A 14,044-nucleotide genomic window follows, 5' to 3' on the forward strand; every position below is an offset into this window, starting at 1 on the left:
TGGGGTCCTCTGGAAGAGTAGCAGGTGCTCTTAACTTTTGAGCCATCTCTTCAGCCCTTAAAGTAGCATTTTTGTTTTAACAACACTGTAATTCTTATATTTTTATCCTTTGCCTCAACTTTGACCTTTTAATTCTCTTGTTAGGATGTCTTAAAAAATGCCTTCTGGGTGTGCTTAGTCTTTCTGCAACTTAATACGTCAAGGCTGGTTGATACCCATTGGAGGCCTCTCCTTTTCTGAAGATGAAGGGAGGAGATGTGGATGAGGGGGAGGGAGGAAGAGCTGGGAGGAAAGGAGAAAGGGGAAACTGTTGATCAGACAATATAACATATATATGTTATATAATTATATATAACATAGTTATATATTATGTACATGAGTATGTATCTATATGAAATATATATGTACGTGAAATTTAAAAAAGAATTGTATTGTTGAAGAAAATCTGAAAATTAAATGTTATCAAGAAGAAATCTGCTAGGCATAATACATACATGATGATCTTTCATGATGAAATCACTGCCTGTCTGCCCAGCTCCCGCTCATTCCATGAAAATCATGGGTCTCCAAGCTTTTTACAAGGTTTACATTTCTTACTGAGCATCTTCTCTGTGCCCCAATGGCCTAGCTTCTATAGACAATAGTTTTATATCTTCCACTATCTGTCATAAAATGTTCACTGAATAAAACACTTGTTGGATAAGTTTGTTGAGCGACCAATCAAACCAAAGAGAGGTGGTCAGGGAACAGAATGAATATGCATATAGGAAAATATGAGAAAAGAGAAAAATCGGTGAAAGGGAAATCTCACCAGACATCCAGTGACTTACTTGGCATTTAAGAGGATGGAGATGGCTTCCATCACAGTCATGACCAAGTCGGGCGGCTTTGTGAAGACTCTGATTTCAGAGATATCTGCTTTGTCTAAGGAATCCAGCGCTTTATTGGCAGCTTCGAGGGCAGGGAGTGCCTCCTCCAGGTCTCTCTGGGCATCGTCAGCGATCGCTTGAGTCTCTTCAGCTTTCACCTTTGCTATGGCTTCATCTTCTTGCACAACATTACGGACCTAACCACAGAATCAAGGATGCTTTAGAGGTCTCATTGAGACTGAGTACCCTTAGTCTCCCATCCAAGTACTAACCAGGCCCAGCCCTGCTAAGCTTCCGAGATCAGACAAGAGTGGGCACATTCAGGGTGGTATGGCTGTACACCTGAGCATCCTTAGTAAGGAAAAATCAGAATCTGAAATATTTAGAGCACCAAACACTACCACAAGCAGAGAAGTCCACATGTGGCCTCATGTGACAGCCACATTCAAGTGTGGGCAGCTAAAAACGATTATACCAAGTTACTGTAAGATGTTTATAAAGCGTATATAAAATGACGTGTGCTTAGACTTGAGTCTGGTGTTGTGTATCTCCTATGTGTGCAGGTATCCCATAATCTACAAAAAGCTAAACACTCCAAAAGTTCAAGATGTCTGACTTGCATTTGAAGAGTCAGGATAATGAAGTGTATTTACCCCTTGTGTGAGATCAATGGTGAGTGGGAGTTACATTCTCGTTGCTCTTTGTCTATCTCCTGTCTTGTGATAAACTCAACAGACAGTTTCTCCTTAGGAGGAGGAGTAATTTTATAATTTCAGATATTGCTTTCCTCATGATTCTCAGTTCTGATCACTGAGTGGTACCAATTCGGTGGTGGAGAACCATCCCGATTTGGTTAAGTGATATTGTTCACAACTTCAAACATTGCTGAATTTCTAGGAAAATAGCATTTTTGATTCTGGTATCTATTTTAATGACACACATAATGAAATGATCTGATCACTTACTGTAGATTAATCTTGATTGTCAACTTGACAGAATTTACAATCCACATGGAATCACAACTCTTGGGTGTGTCTATAAAGTTGTTTTCCAAAAAGGTTTAACTGAGCAGGGAAGACCCACCCTGAATGTGGGTTGCACCATCCTATGGGCTGTGGGGTCTTAAGACTGCTTAAGACTGAATAAAATGGAGAAAGCCCATAGAACACTGGTGTTCATTTATCTCTGCTTCTTGATTGTGAATACACTGTGACCAACTGCTTCACATTCCTGAAGCCATGACGGACTGTACCCCCTCAACCTGTTAGCGCAAACAAACCCTTCCTCCCTTAAGTTGCTTCCTGTTAGATATTTGCTCATACATTTATTCTGTGTTATCCTTGAGGTTGCAGCTGAAGTCTTCTTGCCCATGTGACTATTCCCACACAGCTGTATACCTGATCAGCATTCTCTTGGTCCACCACTAGTTTTTCCATCAGGGTTTCGACGTCTTGTGACTTCTGTAGCAGCACAGGTTCTAAAGCCGAAAGGTCTAATTTCATTTTATCTACTAATACATTTGTCTCTAATAGCTTGGTGAGACCATTCTTTACACGATCTCGTGCCTAAATGACAACAAAAGTTTCACAACAGTGTTATAAGGTTGCTGTCATGATTTATACATTAAGTTTTATACCTACAGGATCATCATGCCCATCTGTAACACTTCAAGTTGAGAACCTACTACAAGTAGGGAAACTTTTGTTTTTTGTAACACAATACTAGGAACTGGCCTCCTTGTTCACCGTGTGTCTGGATCTGATCCCTCTGGCTATAACTGGGGAAAGTCCCTTAACTGTTTGGCTCACTGAGGAAAGGGACCAAAGTCTTCCCAGGGGTGAAAACCCTCATCTAGGACAGCAGAGGTGGCATACAGTACAGGAAGTCCTCTTAAAGAAAGAGGAGGCACTGCTTTGAAGGTGTGTCAAGAAGATCATTTCAAATAGGCAGAAGTCAAAGGTGAGTGTTGGGCTTGTTACAAGTCATGCATTTACAAAGCTAGGACCCTGGAAAGGTGTTTTAAATATCTAAGCAGCAAAGGCTTTCACTTGCACTGTGTCTAAAGTGTTGCAGTTTTGGGTCCTGTTAATTGGCTCTATTTCTGGGGACCTTACATGTCAGGCCAAAGTTTAAATACTTCATGAACACTGTGATGTATGTATTTGTTTTATTTTTCCTTTCACAGGATCTTACTTAAATCTTACAACAATCCAAGTAGGAACTATAAGTATTTCTAAAGATTATTTTCTAAATTAAAAAAATTCTTATTTTTGTTCTTATGAGATCTCATATAGTACAGGTTATCCTTTAAGCACACTATGTAGCTGAGGATGGCCTTGAACTCCTGGTCTGCATGGTCCATAGTTCAAGTGCTTGAACTTAAGATGTGTATCTCTCCCACTTTAGGGTTGTCTTCTATTCAAGAAGACAGACCTTTCATAACAGGCTCAAGATTGTGACATAAGAAGCAGAGCTCAGGTGGCATGGAGAGTATGTGACAGTGAAGCCCTCGGTCTTGGTACTGACCATCAGCACAGCACATGTTAGAGCACTGAGAACCCATCTCTGTGGCTCATCTGAGAGCTTTTGTCCATGTTAAATCTTACAGAGATGGGGAGGTCTCTGCTCAACTCCTGTGCTATTGTGTTGTTCTCATTCTATTGGACAAACAACACATAAATGAAAGAAGAAAAATATAAATATTCAGGAATGGAGAGGCCCCAGCAGCAACACAAGACCCTGTTTTGGGCGCCATTACAGCTTGTGAGTCTGGTATGAAGACAGCTCTTTAGATAGAGGGAGACATAGCTCAGTGGTAGAGTGAATGCTTAGCATTTGGGGTAAGACAGATGTATAGATCTTTTATTCACCCTCCAAAGTTTTGGCTTTAAGCAAATTTTAAAAAGGTGTTTCAAAACTGAACGCACTGAAACTAACTGCTTCCTTTTCTCGGTGAGCATGGTCAGGTAGAGGTTGATGAGCTCCAGGTAGGAGGTGGGCGTGGTGTAGTAGCGCCTGCGCAGCTCATTGTAGTAACGCTCCGCCATGTGGGAGACACTCAGGTGCACGTTCACACACATGAGAGAAAGCTTTTCTTTTAGGTCTTCGTTTCCGGTGTCGACAGCTGAGAAAAATGACTTTGATACAGACAAAAGCGCTTCTCTGGGCCACTGTAAATAAAAAGGCAGTCTGAAAAAACATTCTGATGGTCACTTTTACAACAGATTGTTCAACAATTAAGAAGCAGCATTTGTCTAGGACTTCTTTGTCCGTCTCTTTCTTTCACCTAGTTAACTCCTACTCCTACTTTTGGGGTTTCATGAACCGAACCTTATTCCAGGGGACCCAGGTCTGCATTTGCAGACCAGTTTACCCCCAGAACAGTGTCAAGCACAGAGAAGTTGCTGATAAACATCGGCTGACTAGAAGCAATAGGAGGTTATCTTTGGAATTCCATGCATAGAATGATAAAAGTCACAAGGACCTCTAGACTTCCGGGTGATACAGTAGCGAGGTCAGGTCTGTCAATGGACTCACTATCCCATGTAGACCATGACCTTCTCACCTTTCTTATTTGAAGCTCCCCTGACCCTTGGTCAAATGTGACCCTTAGTGACTCTGTGCCAGTGCTGGGCAGCTGAGCACAGCTGGAGAGAGACCTCCAGTCCTCCCTCTCATCTTCCCAAGGGTTGCTTGTTTTTTGAGCCAGGGTCTGTCACTCTGGGGCCCAGGTTGGTCTTGAATGAGGTGCAATCCTGTTTTTAGCCTCCTGGGTGCTAAGGTTACAAGCACCACGCTTGGCTCACTCTGCCTGCGCCCGAGAGCGTCTCTGACAAGCTCCTTAGCTGACACATCTGCTTTGTGCTTGTATACTGTTTCCTACACCTCTGTGGCCCCAGCGAGCTACTTTCAGTGGATGCTTTTGTTTGCTACATGAGTGAAAAGATCAGAAGCAAAGACGACTTCAGTGAGCTCCTCACCCCACTCCGGTATCCTCCCATCTGCAACTGGTCCTCTTGGCACTCCCTCTTGTCCTGAGGGTACCGCTCCTTCAGTGACAACTACAACCTATGCTTCACTGCTATTTAGTGACATTGGTTCCATGAGGCTTAAGGTGTGGTGATTCTCTTCCTGGATCATTTTTATTAACACACCCAGAGTTTAAAATCACTGTTCAGAAGTAGTTCTTTCTGGACCTGCGGATGGTGCAGCAGGGAAAGGTGGCTGCTGGCAAGCCTGACAACCTGAGTTTGGCGGCCAGACTCATGTGGTGGAAGGAGAGAACTGATTCCAACAAGATGACAGCTGACCTGCCTGTAAGTGTCATGGCATGCCCTCTCCCCTAATAAATAATGTAATGAAAGATTAAAGATAGCACTTTCCTGGCTTCACTGTACCTCTCCTTTTTCTTGTCTTTCTGTTTGCTTTGAGAAAACTTTCTGAGATTGTTGCTTGCACTAACTATTTCTGATACCTTCTCTTTTGGTAGGATTTATTTATTTTTATTTTGTTTGTATTGGTATTTTGTGTACACATATGTCTGTGCACTACACATGTATGATGCCCTGAAGGGCCAGAAAAGGTAGTTAGATCTTCTGGAACTGGAATTACTGATGACTTTCAGCAACCATGTGGGTGCTGGGAATCGAACCTGGGTCATCTGGAAGAACAGTCAGTGCTCTTAACTGCTGGGCCATCTCTGGTTCTGCCTCTATTTACTTCTCTCCTAGCTTTTGTCGGGATGATAGTGACTTCAGTGTCAGTGGCCTCCCCTCCCTTTACAAATAGGGTTTTCTCTTTGTTCTGTGACCATCAACATTATCCTGTGTCTGAGTAATTTCCCAGAAGCCTTTACAACTAACATGAGGATCATGAGCTGTGCTCAGTACCCGCCCCCGCCTCCCTTCTCCCCCTACCCCCCCAAAACAAGCAAATCTGTCCTCTCACAGAGGATATCCTGGGCTGTCACTGACCTGGACAAACCAGTCAATGGTGCAGCAGTTCACCAGGGACGGAAACATCCGGCATCGCGACCTGAAGGCCTCGCCAACGGGGCTCATGCAGAGAACTATGTGCAGCTTCTGTCGTACTCTGCTGATGAAATATTGAAACACCTGACAACAAAGATCAGTTTTCAGTTGAAAATAGGCTGGGGGAGGGGAAGAGCAAGGACCACAGTGAAGATGCTACCAGCAAATAAAATGAGCATAGTTAGAAGAATTGCAAACACCTACACCAATGCTAGTTGTCAAAACTAGTTGACAAAATCTAGACTCACATTGGTCTTGGTCACATTACCTGATGTAGGAAGGCCTGTCTTAACTCTGGGTGGGGCTGGGTCCTAGGCAGGGGAGTCTGGACTTTATAAAACGGAGAAAGGGGCTGGGCTTTGACATGCACACATTCACGTCCCTGCTTTACAACTGTGGATGCGCTGTGTGCAATTGCTTCAAGCTCTTGTTTCCTGTCACTATGACTTCCTGGCCATGATGGGCTGTACCCATAATGGTCAGTACCCCTGAACTATGATCTGGAATAAACCTTTTTATCTTTAAGCTACTTGTGTTAGGTAATTTTTATTATAGCAACAAGAAAGTAATGAAGACACTCATGCAATCTGAAAATACCCAAAATGACAGCTAGAGGCAGGCCTGGTTGGTGGCACAGTTCTGTAATTCCAGTTACTCAGGAGGCAGAGGCAGGAGGATTGAAGGTTTTGAACTACAGAGTAAGTTCAAGGTCACACTGGGAGATTTAGTGAGACCTTTGTCTCAAACAATAAAATGGAGTACTGGAGATCAATGATGGATGACTTATCTACCATGTGTGAGACCCTGCAGTCAATCTCAAAGAAAGAAAAAAGATGGTTTGCAGTTTCCGCTGCAATCTGAGCGCTGTCTATGACTTCAAAGAGACCACTTGAATAAAGTGGACCTTCAAAGGTTTGTTTTAGGACAGAGAGCAGTCAGGAGTAAGGGGTACGGTCCTGGCACTTATCTTAGTAGTCAGAAAGCTTGAAAGAAATGGTGTGGCCCCGGAGAGCTGAGTTTTGGATATTACGCCTTATTTCAGCTGTTCCTGCCAAGGAGGATACATTGCTTCGTGGCTGGCGGCTGTTAGCAGGGGCACAGTGCCTGGCCATCAGCTCACTGGTATAAAAGGTATGGTACAGTGGAGGCTTAGGCTCCCTTGATTGTTAATACCCACAATGTATGTGATGGTTGGTTTTAGCAATCAACTTGACATAACCTGGAATAACCTGAAAAGAGTCTCGACAAGGGACTATCCACATCAGGCGTGGCTATGGGGGATTGTCTTGATTGTCCATTGACGGAGGAAGACCCAGGTCACGATGGGAGGCACCATTCTATGGGCTGGACGCTAAACTACATGTGAGAATGGAGCAGATGCTTGCAGGCAGCTGGGTTGTTTCTGTTTTCTGTCTGCTCTTGGCTGCAACGTGAGATGGCCTGCTTCAGTTCCCGCCCTGACTGCCCGGCTATCAGGGACTGTAATCTGGAACTGTCAGCCAAATAAATCTTTTCCTTCCTAAATTACTTCTGGTCAAACCATTTCCACAGAACAGGACTGGAATGAGGTCAGTGCACATTGCACATCCATTCCGAGGAGTCGGGCTGCTTCTCTTTCTTTGGCCTCCCGAGGTTCCACGTCTCCCTAATGAGCCCTCTCTGGCATAAGGTAGCTAAAGTACACTTGCTGACTGTACTTATTATTGTCTCTGGGCCAGGGCAGTTCTCACAGGGGACACATTAACTATCCCGCGATAGAGAGCCTCAAAGTGGAAGGAGGTGCAGAGAGAAGGAAGAAAAGTGGCTGGTGGGAATCTCCATGATGGAGGTGGGTATCAGCTATATTGTTCGACAGAGAGAGAAAGCACATTTCTGTTTTCATTGTCCAGGACCTTGCTGCCAGGCAAGAGTATAAAAAGCATTAGGCGTGTATCTGCAGCCTTCCTCAGGGGATGCTGCAGGGGAGTCTAACAAGTACAGGCTCAAAGAGGAAGGGGACCTGGCTATGCCTGCAATCTCTGTGTGGGCAAGGGCATTTCTGATTTCCGTTTCCATGGACATTTCTGAAAGCATAGTGAACAAATACTTTAAACACGGAAAATAAAGTAAATAAAATTACAAAGAAAATCACATAAAAAAATCTACCCATGGACTCTTTATAGGGGAACTTTGTCTACTGAACCAAAGGGCTAAGGCCATCTTTGCACAGGAAGTTGCATAATGACTCTGGAATGTGCTACCTCATCTCTGTTCCCTTCAGAGATTCCAACTTCCTTTGCTTTTGGTCGGGTGGCTGCTAAAACCTGCTCCAGCTCGTCCTTCTCAAATAAATTAGGCACTTCACCTGAATTTAGAATGTTGTTTATATCTTCAAGGAACTCTTCGACGACAATCTATAGGAAAAGCAAAGTGGCCATCTTAAGTCCACTGTACTACAGTCGTTACATGAAGTTATCAAGTATTCATCCCAAAATTTACAGGTACCGGTTCTACCTTTAAAAGATACTTAAACCATAGACAGCATCCTAAGTCTAACACAGTGATTTTATTGAGTTTCCATCTTCCTCTCTTGTTTTGTCTCTTGAAGGGCATTTGTGTCTGTTCTTCCCCATTCACTGCTCATGCTGAGATTAAAACAACCTGGACCAAAGGTGATATTAGAAAAAAAAAAAAAAAAAGGACTTATTTGAAGTACAATTCCAGGTTGTGGTCAGGGCAGGAACTCAAAGCAGCTAGTTACATAATGTCTGTAGTCAAAAGCAGAGAGAAATAAACTTACATTTGCTGCTTGTTTACTCATGCTCAGATGGCTTCCTCAGTCTTGCCTACTGCTTGAGACACTCTGCCTAGGGAATGGTGCTGCCCACAGTGGGTTGGGTCCTTTCACATCAATTAACAATCAAGACAGTCCCTCACAGACATGCTCACAGGACAATCTGTTCTAGAGAATGGCTCCATTGAAACTGTCTTTTTCAGGTGATTCTAGATTGTGTTAATTTGACAGTTAAAACCTACTTGCACAACACCTTACCCATCAAAATTTTATGTACAAGTATCTTATATTCTGCTCCATTCAGTGATAATTTTATTGTAAATATTAAACCACACTTCTGTAGAATATTCATCTTATGGGAAAACAATATACAACAGACAAAGTGCCTTCTATTTTCATGGGCACAAATGTTTGGCAATTTAGTTTCTGTTACCAATCCATCTTTAGGCCTAAAGCTTTGCTTCTTAGCTGGGAGCAAATTATTTTCATGGACCAGGTTCCCAGGAGTGAGATTAACATTTAAAGTGCGTGAATATTGACTACTTCTCATTTAGGTCAAGTATGACTTTAGTAATGTTTAACATTTCCTTTTGTTAGTTTGGGTTTTATAAGTGCTTCCTTTTGGAGAATTCAGTTGGCCTATCTTTGCTTTTTGAAGCAAGAGTGAATTTAGTCACATGGACTTCTGTCTCGGGTGGGGGGATTACCACAAAGCAGTGTCTTCTAGACATGATGCGGCTTTGTACTCATGACCCACAGCAGCTGTGGCTATCTGTACAAGTCCTGCATCTGCTCAAGCCAGTCAGTGGTCCAGCATGGATGAGGAGGGGCCCATGAAGCCACGCCCTTGCTATAAAGCTACTGATCTTTGATTGCCCATGAGATTGGGTGAGTCAGCTTTTTCTCAGGAGAGAGCCCTTAGTAGGTTGCCCACGATTCAGTAGATGGCCCTACACCTGTGCATGCATGGGCGTGTGGCACTGAATGGACTCAGTGGGCTATAGTAAGAGACAAAAGGAGGACATGAAGTTGGGAGGGGCAAGTGTGGTAGAGGTCCTGGGGGAGTTGGAGGACAATGTAAGTGGATGCAATTCTCAAAGAATAAAATAAATAATTTCTGGTAAAAGAGTCTGTTTAGGTTTTGCAACCACGTGCGTCTTGAGATTTTTCTTTTAAACTTAAAATGGGCCTCTTCTCTCATAATTAGTAAATGTATTAGAAATATTTATTGTCTTGTTTCTGTCAAGTCTTTTGGTATTCATAACTCTGTAGATTTTCCCTCATGAAGACTTTGTCTTTTGTGGTTTTGTACGTAAATCTTACACTTCCTTGTCTCACTTGCCTTTGTGCTTTATTGTTATCTGTCTTCCTAAACTTTCAGCTAAACTAGTTTCAATTGTTTCTAAGGTTTTCTAATTCAAATTTGTATTTACACTCAGCTTATTGTTCCTAAATAGAGAGTTAGAGAGTTAACATTTTTATTAAATTTTAATGTATTCATTAGTGTGTGTGTGTGTGTGCACACGTGCACGCACGTGTATTTGTATGAAAGCCTTCTGCTACAGAATTTAAAATTTCTCATATTGGCCACTGAATGCTACCGAGTTCTAGAGTTAATTTGACCTGAAACTTAAGTCTTAGTCTTGAGCGCAGTAATTTTACATAGAAAGTTTCTATACATACTTCTAAATAAAGAGTTTATTACTGTGGTGCTCAGCTTTAACTGTCAATTTGGCACAACCTAGAATCACCTGGGAAGAGAGTCTCGGTGACAGATTGCTTCCAGTGGCTTGGCTTGGGAAATGTTATAAGTTAATTAATTGATGTGGGTGGCCCAGCCCACTGTAGGCAGCATCATTCCCTAGGTGGCCCAGCCCATGTAGGCAGCATCACTCCCTAGCACTGTGTCATGAACTGTGTAAGAATGGAGAAATGATCAGAGTTCAAGCAAGAAAGTGAATAAGCTTGAATTTACTTCCTTTTGTTGTTCACTGTGGGTGTGATCTGTCCAGATATTTCAAATCCTGCCACTGTGACTTCTGTACTATGAGGGACTGTAACCAGAAACTGCAAGCTAAAGTAAGCCGTCTCCCCTAAGGTGCGTTTTTTTTTTTCTTCAGGTTATTTGATTATAGCAACAGAAATGAAAGTAGGACGATAACCTTCCACTATGCCTTTCCCCAAAGAATAGCTCTCTTTTAATTCTTACCACAAATACTTTGAATTTGAAGGGAGAGACTCAGTAAAACAAAACAAAACAAAACAAAACCCAAAAACCAAAACCCAAAAACCAAAACACTGCTGTTTTATAAGGGCAGGGCAGGGAATCTGTTATCAGAGACAATGATTCTCTATAATTTACCCACCCTCAAAACACAGTATATTTTAACCCCATGTGTTCACAGTGCATTTTATGTGCTCACGGTAGATTTAAAATCCTATGTGCTCACAGTGGGGTGTAACCCCACGTGCTCACTGTCTGAATATGTACCTGCGTGTCTGTGAAAAGGAAAACCATATCTTTGTCTTCCACACCAGCCATCTTGTACAACTTCCTCAGGTCTTCGTGGAAACTGTCATAATTATAACCTCGGCTAAGTTCAATCTGCAAACACTTGTAACCACATATATGAGCTGCGAGTCTCGTGAGGGACTGCTTTCCTGTGCCTCCTACACCAACCAGCAGTGCGTTGCCCCTTTCCTGGCGGATCATCCGTGCAATTCTGCAGGAAGCAAAGGGAGGAAGATTGAGCTCATGTTCACAGGCATGGCTTCTGCTGAGAGGACCTGCTACAGTGGGATGGCTGTGGCCAGCAAAGCAAGATACTGCAAGGGAGTAGTCACCCAGGCAATCATGGCTGGGTGAACGCTATTGTTAGCTCTTTTCTCCATCTCTCCTCTGCTTCACCATGGGAGGGTGGCTCTCTGTCTTAGGGGTGCAAATTTAAAATAAAAGATTCTTTTCTCTTTTGTTTATGTGTAAAGGGTTTTGACAGGGACCCTGATTGATTTCAAGCACAAATTTATATACCAGCAAATCCCAAATCTCCACCTAGGACAAGTATGCACAAAAATCACTGAATTTTGAAAAAGATACTGTGGTTCTGAAGGGGAGTAGGGGTGGGGAGGTCAGTGGGGCCAGTCACTATATGAGAGCAACAGTATTTTAGAAACTTGTGGTGATTTGAGTATGAATATCTTCCATGGGCTCATATATTTGAATAATTGGTGGGGCTGTTTGGAGAAAAATAGTAGGTGTGGCTGTTCTGGAAGAGGCCTGTCACTGGGCTCAGGATTTGGTGTTTCAAAATCCCACAGACAGTTAGTCTCCACCCTCCTTGTGTCTGTGGATTACCTATAATCTCTCAGCCACCACTCCAGTACCATGTCTGCCTGCTCCCATTCTCCCTGCCATGATGGTCATGGACTCTAACCCTCTGAAACAGTAAGCCCTCACTAAACACCTTCTTTTATAGGTTGCCTTGGTCATGATGTCTCGTCACACCAATTCAACAGTAAGACACTTGCTGATTCACTTTTCAGAATTCGAGTTCAGAAAAAAAAATAGATATGGATAAATGTGACCACTAACTCGTGAAGATCAGTTGAAATTGAATGTCTCACATAGGGGATCATGGGAAATTGAAGCAGGAGAGAGAGAGAGAGAGAGAGAGAGAGAGAGAGAGAGAGAGAGAGAGAGGATGAGGAAGAGGAAGAGGAAGAGGAAGAGGAAGGCAAAGGAGGATAAGCCATGGGGAGCAAATACAACTTTAGAGGCCACATGACAGCAACTACAGATGGAAAAACAAAATGGCTGGTCTCAATGGCTCAAGGGCACTTGCTGCCAAGCTTGAAGACCTGACTTCAAGTCCCAGGACCTACACTGTAGAAGGAAAGTGTAGAAGGTGTAGAAGAAAAGTGTAGCGAAATTTTAATCCAACAACATGGCTGCTTTGTTCCTATCCAAAGACTTCTATGTCTGTGTAATCTGGCTTGAATACAGATATGGCCTTAGTACAAATTTTTAATTCCTTTGGCTGGAATCCTTTAATTCCAAATGATGATGTCTAATTGAGGGGCATACAAAGTGATGAGTCAGAGAAAGATTTGACAGAATGAGTTAGAGAATATTCCCCACTCTTAAGAGCAAAGCTATTTAAGAGCATCACAGGGAGAGAGGTCAGTATGGCAGTTTGAGTTCGGTGCATCAGAGTTGAGCCAGTTCAGTGAGTTCAGAGTGGAGTTCAGTTGAATTCAAGTCAGTTCAGTTGAATCAGTTCAGTCTGTGCAGTTCATGCAGTGCAGGTCAGCAGAGGCAGTTGAAGCCAGAGAATGAGAAGGAGCCAGAATATTAGAACAAATTGCCAGAGTTAATTTGAGGCCAAGCAGAGCAATTCAGTGAGAAGCAGAGAAGCCATATTGAATCAGTCATCTTGGAGAAAAAGTTAACTGAGTTGAACCAGCCAGTCAGAGTTCAGAAAGAGCTAGAAAGGGTGAGCTTATTCATCAATAAGCCTCCAAGATGACAATTACATCTGATAAGTAAAAGTTACTTTTACATGAAAGAACTGACTCTTGTAAGTTGTCCTTTGACCTACACACACACACACACACACACACACACACACTATTTAAGGGTTGAAATCACATCTACTTCTATTCTTGAGATCTAAACTTTTGACACAACTTAAAAATTCCATGAGCATCTAAAGCAGGAATAAGAGATTTCCCCTATAGAAGTGAATCAACGTGAGATGGCCATACAAACAGGCCTCCAGGGTATCATTTCACAAGACAATGGTGAGAGACTGAAGGAAAGAAAAATGTCATTGTGGATCAGAGACAATCTGTGAAACTATCCTAAGTAAGTATGAAGATATACAGAAGAAGGAAGAAGAAAATTAAAAAAATTAAATTACAAAATAAGATCCAAGGTGGGCAGTGGTGGCGCATGCCTTTAATCCCAGCATTTCGGAGCCAGAGGCAGGCGGATTTCTGAGTTCGAGGCCATCTTGGTCTACAGAGTGAGTTCCAGGACAGCCAGGACAAAAAAAAAAAAAAAAAAAAAAAAAAAAAAAAAAAAAAAAAAGGGCCCAAGAAGAGCACTGTATGAGAGGGAGTAAGTAACACCCTGCCTGCAGTTCACATCTGAATATTGATATTGATGATCACTAGACCTCCCCAGGGAGTGATGGTGTCGACAAATTCTTAAACATGAAATACAAAATGTAAAAATAATTTCTTTAAAAATTATTATCATCAGAGTTTTAAATGAGGTTTCTGTATGGGAATGAAAGTTGTTCAGATATAGCATGTGGGTATGTTGGTAAGAACAGAGATCAAGCAGTATCTTGACAACCCAGTGACAGACA

The 14,044-nt window shown here is 42.5% G+C and overlaps 1 protein-coding gene across 2 annotated transcripts in view; it reads right to left on the bottom strand.

Annotated features, from left to right (window-relative positions):
* The window catches only part of Dnah6 (dynein axonemal heavy chain 6), a 191,083-nt gene that overhangs the window by 60,385 nt on the left and 116,654 nt on the right, over positions 1-14,044 (bottom strand). Inside the window, exons 46-51 of one of the 2 annotated variants that reach the window (XM_034511794.2) lie at positions 11,164-11,395; positions 8,140-8,292; positions 5,843-5,983; positions 3,797-4,039; positions 2,267-2,434; positions 831-1,066 (exon numbers count right to left, since the gene is read on the bottom strand). In XM_034511794.2, coding sequence (XP_034367685.1) covers positions 831-1,066; positions 2,267-2,434; positions 3,797-4,039; positions 5,843-5,983; positions 8,140-8,292; positions 11,164-11,395 — 1,173 coding nt within the window. The remainder of the gene's footprint in view (positions 1-830; positions 1,067-2,266; positions 2,435-3,796; positions 4,040-5,842; positions 5,984-8,139; positions 8,293-11,163; positions 11,396-14,044) is intronic. The other variant, XM_076939926.1, reaches the window with a different exon arrangement.

The sequence above is a fragment of the Arvicanthis niloticus genome, chromosome 9, assembly GCF_011762505.2.
Source record: "Arvicanthis niloticus isolate mArvNil1 chromosome 9, mArvNil1.pat.X, whole genome shotgun sequence".
Classification (NCBI taxonomy): domain Eukaryota; kingdom Metazoa; phylum Chordata; class Mammalia; order Rodentia; family Muridae; genus Arvicanthis; species Arvicanthis niloticus.